We start from the raw sequence: 5,914 nt of genomic DNA, 5'->3' as shown, positions 1-5,914 counted from the left end.
TCCAAGTTAATTGGAGGGACATATGAGATATGGGGTTTAGACAGAGTAATGGGAGCCCCCAAGGGTTCCTGCTCCCCTGTTTTCAGTGTAAAGGGTGGGGTTCCTACTCAGTTCTGCTCAGCTCAGATATAGCTCTACCCACCCTGTCATGGCTCAGTTATTCAAGCCTCCAATCCCATTGCTACACCTCAGTGACTCATCTGAAATTGTGTAGGGTTGGTTCAGAGAGTCTGACATATAGTCGATGCTATAGAAGGATGTAGTTGCTAATGTCTTCTCAGACATTTCACTGGCCTTTTCACTTACTTTTTGTGTCTCAGGAAGACTTATCCTCTTTGACTCATTCACACCACCCATAAAATCCCCCAAGCCCTCTTGATGATGACCACTTTATCTTTCTCCCCATGAAAGCAAGAACCAAATTCTGTGAAGTTGGATTAAGTTTTAATGAGCAAAAGTAAGGATTGAAGTGAGAAAAGATCACGCCGTTAGCTGGCTTTGGGAATCCCATGCTCACGTAGATCAGAGATGACTTGACAACATGAAGTCTGGTTATCTCTTTCAATTGCTGACATTAAATTTGGTCAGAGCGATATCTCTCCACACTTGCACCATCTTCACAGAACTGACCGGGATTCGATGGTTAAAGTTGTAATAGGCTTGGCCATTGACCATTACCTACAGAAGGGAAAAATACATCAGAAAGACAGTATTCCACCAAACAAGCTTTCAGCCTGCTCTCTATGGTGTCGTAGCACCTGAAACATCCAACCAGAAAATGCCTCATTATATAATTGGACCTGGAGAACACATTCCTTTTTTGCAGACTACCTTTGGTAACGATTTGAGACAGCTGTTCTCTGTATTTTCAATGTTTCCTCTCATTTCTCCAATGAGGCTCTATCACTCTGTGTCACATGGGCCATAGTTGCTCAGCCTCCCTGCTATGCTGGAAGATCTTCAAGGCCGGGGACTTGTTTCCTAAACTTGAATCCCTGCATCTTGCACAGGGCCAGCCACGGGGTCAGTGCTCAGCAATGTTCACTGAATGCATACATTTCAGTTACACAAACTATGACTGTTGCTTACTGCTGATGACCCAGTTTCTCTCTGGAATTGCTCAGATCCAAGCTGGTGGTGGCAAGGAAGGAAACTCAAGTGTTCTCAGAGAGGTGGGACTGGATTAATGTGATAAAACATAGGATATTATCTTTAATAGCTTATAAACATAGAATAGCACCTCTGACTTTAATGTGAATAAAATGTGAATCTTTTGGCCTACCCAGTTGAAATGTCAGAAAGTTTGATCACGTTTTTTATTACTGAGGCTACACAGGGAGTTATATTTTGGGTTTCATTCTCAAATTTAAAACCCATGCATCTTTGAACCAGTTATTCCATTTCTTTATAATCATGTTCCAATATAAATAGGGAAAAGTTGGCAATGACAAAAGGGTTGATTAGAAAGCTTAATACTGTAACATCTGTGAGAGCAAAACATTGGAAACCAACTCTTGTAAAGGGTCAAGAGCAGCAAGCTGGGAAAATCCTTCTGGGGGATACTATATAATCCTTATAAAATGAGGCAGCACCACGGATAGATTATTTCCCCAATATGTATTCTTTGGGTACAATTCAACTGTCATTCCTAAAGTATAATGTGTAGAGACACTTATACCAGCATTTGTTTAAAAAGAAATGAAAGCATATATATGGGCGTACGTATATGCTTTTCTAAGGGTAGACTATCTGTGCAAGAAGAGTAGAGAAGCTAGCAATATTGTCCTGAGGATTGGGATTGAGGAGTGAGAAGAAGCCTTCATATTGGACTGACTAAAACAATTTTATTCATATGTATATCTTATCCATTTAGCTACATGAAAATTTAAATAACATCATAAATGGAAATGAGAGCTATGGGAAACATAGAGGATATTCTTCATTTTTGGAAAAATGGCAAGTGAACCAACATTGACCCTGATCAGGAATGGGAAAAAAGCTGAGGATGGCAGTGCAAGCAGAGGTGACGGCAGTGCAAGCAACAACACTTGTTGAATGAGAGAGAGAAATGAGAAAAGTAAAGGGAACCCCTGTGTGTGTGATGAAAAGCCTGGGACAAGGGGAATTATGGGTGATTAAAAAGCCTGGGACAGGGGGAGTTATGGGTGATGAAAAGCCTGGGAAAGGGGGAGTTGTGGGTGATGAAAAGCCTGGGACAGGGGGAGTTATAGAGCAGAGGGAGTTATCTGGAGCTACAGCATGAAGAGCTGTCTCCTGCTCTGAAAGCCCATGGAAGCCAGATGCAGGAAGCTCCAGGGGTGCTCACCTGGTACTTATCTTCCAGGACCAAGATTTTCAGTTCAAATTCTTGGCCATCTTGAAAGGGCATATTCTTGGATTCCACCTCCTCCTTCCAGATCCTAAACTCACGGCTGTTCATGACCACACGATTGCCAAAGTACACTTGGAAATGGAAGGCAATGTCTGAGTCCTCCTTCATCTCGGTGTGGAAATCCACTTGCAGATGTGGTTCGTTGCTGGGGGCAGAGCACACAGTGTTGGGCAGGTCCCTTTCTTGTGGGACACACACAAGACACACACACAAGTCTCTTTGCCCCTTCCATAGTGGAGCAAAGACTTGTTGGTATTCTAGGCCTTGTCACTGTGGAGCTGCTTCAGCTCCTTGTGTTCTCCATGCGTGGAAAGAGATGCTCCACCCCTCATCCACAGATGGAAACTGAGCCATAGTCACTGACTTGGTTATATGAAGTGTCCATTTTCTGACAATTCTATGCACTTTAATAGATATAGTACCACAGCCCCAAACCTTGTCTGTCCTTTTCTCCTAGACCCATGACTAGCCCCCGTGCAGCCGCTATACATCCTTCCTCCTTCCACCTCCCATCCCTGCACCAGGGAGTACTCACAAGAAACAGACAAGCGGTCTCCCTTTGATTGTCACAGTGGATCCAGTAGACAAGGACACAGACTCTGTGTGTGGCACCTGCCAGGGGATTGAGAGTGGGTGAGAGGGGCAGGGCCAGGTGCGGCCTCCCCCCAGTAACAGATTCCCGTGGTGCGGCCAGTTAGAGATCAAATGGTAGACTCAGGCCTCCCTGCTCCCACCCTACCTCAGTCAGGAACCCGTATTTTTGAAGACAATGGGCCCATAATTAAGAGCAGAGCTTCAGAAACTGAGCTACCTCAGTTAGATCCTTTATTGTGCTGAATACTGGCAGTGAGATGTTAACATATTTTGAACCTTTTTTTTTTTTAGACAAAGTCTCATCGTATCACCCAGACTGTAGTGCACTAGCACAATCACAGCCCACTGCAACCTCAGCCTCCCAGACTCAAGCCATCCTCTCACCTCAGCTCCTTGAGTAGCTGAGACTACCGCTCCACACCCAGCTAATTTTATATGTATTTGGAGCATTGGGGTTTCACAATGTTTCCCAGGCTGCTCTGGAGCATCTAGGCACAAGGGATCCTTCTGTCTCAGCCTCCCAAACTGCTGGATTACAGGGGTGAGCCACTTTGCCAACCAACAATGGGACCTTAGATCTATTGCTTAAACTCTCCCTGCCTCAGTTTCCCCAATACATAGATGATAATCCTAAATACCTTCTTTGTATCATGTTTTCATAATACAGTAGTTAGGGTATGTAAACCCTTTAGCCTAATCCCTGGCATGTATAGGACCTGTTGGGGGTCCTCTAACAAACAAGGAGGATCCTTGTGGAACACAGACCTGTGATCGTCTTCAACTCTGAAACTGAAAACAAGATGTGAGGATGTAACAGTAGAGAGATTCACGCCAGTAAGAAACAACACTTGTTGAAAGAGAGGGAAATGAACAGGAGAGAACAGGAAACCCCCGTGTGTGGGAGGCACATGCATCACAATCATCAAGGGCAATGGACGTCCTTCCCAGAAGGGGCACACATTGCTGAGAGCACAACCGCAGTACTTGCACAAATGAAGATTGTGAGTCAGGGAAGTTATTGGATAGAATCTATAAGTGGATGGTATTTTTCCTTTTTGAAACAGGGTCTCACACTGTCACCCAGGCTGGAATGCAGTGCCACCATCAAAACTCACTGCAGGCCGGGCGCGGTGGCTCACGCCTGTAATCTCAGCACTTTGGGAGGCCAAGGTGGGTGCATCACTTGAGGTCAGGAGTTCAAGACCAGCCTGGCCAGTATGGGAAACCCCGTCTCTACTGAAAATACAAAAATTAGCCAGGAGTGGTGGCACATGCCTGTAATCCCAGCTACTCGGGAACCTGAGGTAGGAGAATCACTTGAACCTGGGAGGTGGAGGTTGCAGTGAGCCGAGATTGTACCACTGCGCTCCAGACTGGGAAACAGAGCGAGACTCTGTCTAAAAAAAAAAAAAAAAAAAATTACAGCATGCTTAAAGGCCTAGGCTTCAGTGATCCTCTTGCATCTGCCCCCAAGTAGCTGGAACTACAGGCATGCAGCACCACATTTAATACATTTTTAAATTTTTGGAAAGATGAAACCTTGCTATGTCTCCCGGCTGGTCTACTAGTCCTGGCCTGACATGGTCCTTTCAATGCGGCCACCCAAAGTGCTGGGATTACAGGCCTCAGCAAACATCTTGATGAACATCCACTGTAAGTTCTGCCTGAACAGAGGCTAAACTTCTACCTTGCTCATTTTGGATGATTCAGTCTCTTAAATCAAGTCCCTCAATGTCCTTCTCTAGTGAATCAGAATCTGCTCACCATCCTGGCGCTCAATGGGAAGGACAGGCCAAGGTGGGAGACAGGGAGAGACCCGAGGCTGGAGGCAGGAGCAGGGGGTCACCGTGTGCAGATTCCACCTAAGGAACTGTCAGCCCCACTGTCTGTGTTTCTCACCCCACTCTGCTTGGGAAAAGGCAGCTGAGGATTCATGCATTCTGCTCTCATAAATGCTCAGAGATAAATCCTCAGTAACTCAAGGTCCTCAAGATCCCACCAGTTCTGCCACCGGGATCCACGTTGATGCACAAGGGAAGTTGCACACCTGCTTAGTCAGAGGTACTGCTACGTGGGGAGGAAACTTTACATGCACAGAAGGCCACATGCATGTTCCCAGTTCAACACCCAGTCACATCCCAGCACACACACAGTCACACAGAGTCACATCACTGAGTCACACACACCTGCTCACTGTGCATATAAAGATGCTCACACACTGGTCCGGCTGTGCTCACACACACATCACAGTCATAAAGACAAAGCACAGTCATCTGATTACGATCACTTACACACCCACCCATATCCTGGAGGGTCATACACTTCCCATCTAAAGTCACATCATTTTCAGCAGAGTTCACTGTCATCAGACACCATCACATGCTCCCAGAGGGTTACAATGGTCCAGCATCCACACCCCAGACCCCACAGGCATCTCAGGTACCATAGCCCTGGGGTCTCTCTTCCACACACCCACAACTCTCAGTAAAGCATTCATAGTAGAAATGTTCATATATTCATCCCATAAAATCTCCCTCTTCCCTTTTCTGTGTGACCTGAAATTACTGAAGGCTGTGCCTTTTTAACTCACGGATAGCAGTGACATTGTTGTCTCCCTCTGGGTGGCTCTTCTGAATTGTGTCCAGGCTTCTGTGTGAATCTCTGAGTTGCAGAATTTAAAGGGTCCCTATCAGCCCTGCCCTCTGGCTTCATTCCAGATTCCAAGCCCCTCCCAGGAAGGTTTCCTCACAGAGTGAGAAGGGGTGGGGTGTCAGAAACAGACTCTTTTACAACCACACCCGTTTGGAGGCCTGGGTCTGTGATGCAGCAGAAATGACCGTGAGGGAGGTACTGGGGGAGGAAGGGGGTCACTAGGGAAATGCACAGATAAAGATGATGGAGTGAGGATGAGGGGTGTGAATTCCAGCC

The 5,914-nt window shown here is 46.2% G+C and overlaps 1 protein-coding gene across 1 annotated transcript; it reads right to left on the bottom strand.

Moving 5' to 3' along the window:
* Window positions 1–427: 427 nt before the first annotated feature.
* On the bottom strand, window positions 428–5,660 carry LOC101014155 (galectin-10-like). The gene is made up of 4 exons (XM_031659470.1): window positions 5,577–5,660; window positions 2,928–3,004; window positions 2,327–2,537; window positions 428–678 (listed from the first exon to the last, which is right to left on the bottom strand). Exons 1-4 carry the CDS (start codon window positions 5,589–5,591, stop codon window positions 562–564), a joined length of 420 nt encoding a protein of 139 aa, XP_031515330.1. The 5' UTR covers window positions 5,592–5,660; the 3' UTR covers window positions 428–561.
* Between the last annotated feature and the right edge of the window lie 254 nt (window positions 5,661–5,914).

The sequence above is a fragment of the Papio anubis genome, chromosome 20, assembly GCF_008728515.1.
Source record: "Papio anubis isolate 15944 chromosome 20, Panubis1.0, whole genome shotgun sequence".
In the NCBI taxonomy this organism is placed as follows: Eukaryota; Metazoa; Chordata; class Mammalia; order Primates; family Cercopithecidae; genus Papio; species Papio anubis.
Note: the sequence above shows the minus strand (reverse complement) of the source record. Positions and strands in the feature narration are given on the sequence as shown.

Excerpts from the sequence above, each read along its gene's own strand:
- LOC101014155 (XM_031659470.1), bottom strand. Across the intron at positions 2,538-2,927 it reads AGACCGCTTGTCTGTTTCTT|CAACGAACCACATCTGCAAG; the intron begins GTGAGTACTCCC and ends CTCTGCCCCCAG. Across the intron at positions 679-2,326 it reads TCCTGGAAGATAAGTACCAG|GTAATGGTCAATGGCCAAGC; the intron begins GTGAGCACCCCT and ends TCCCTTCTGTAG.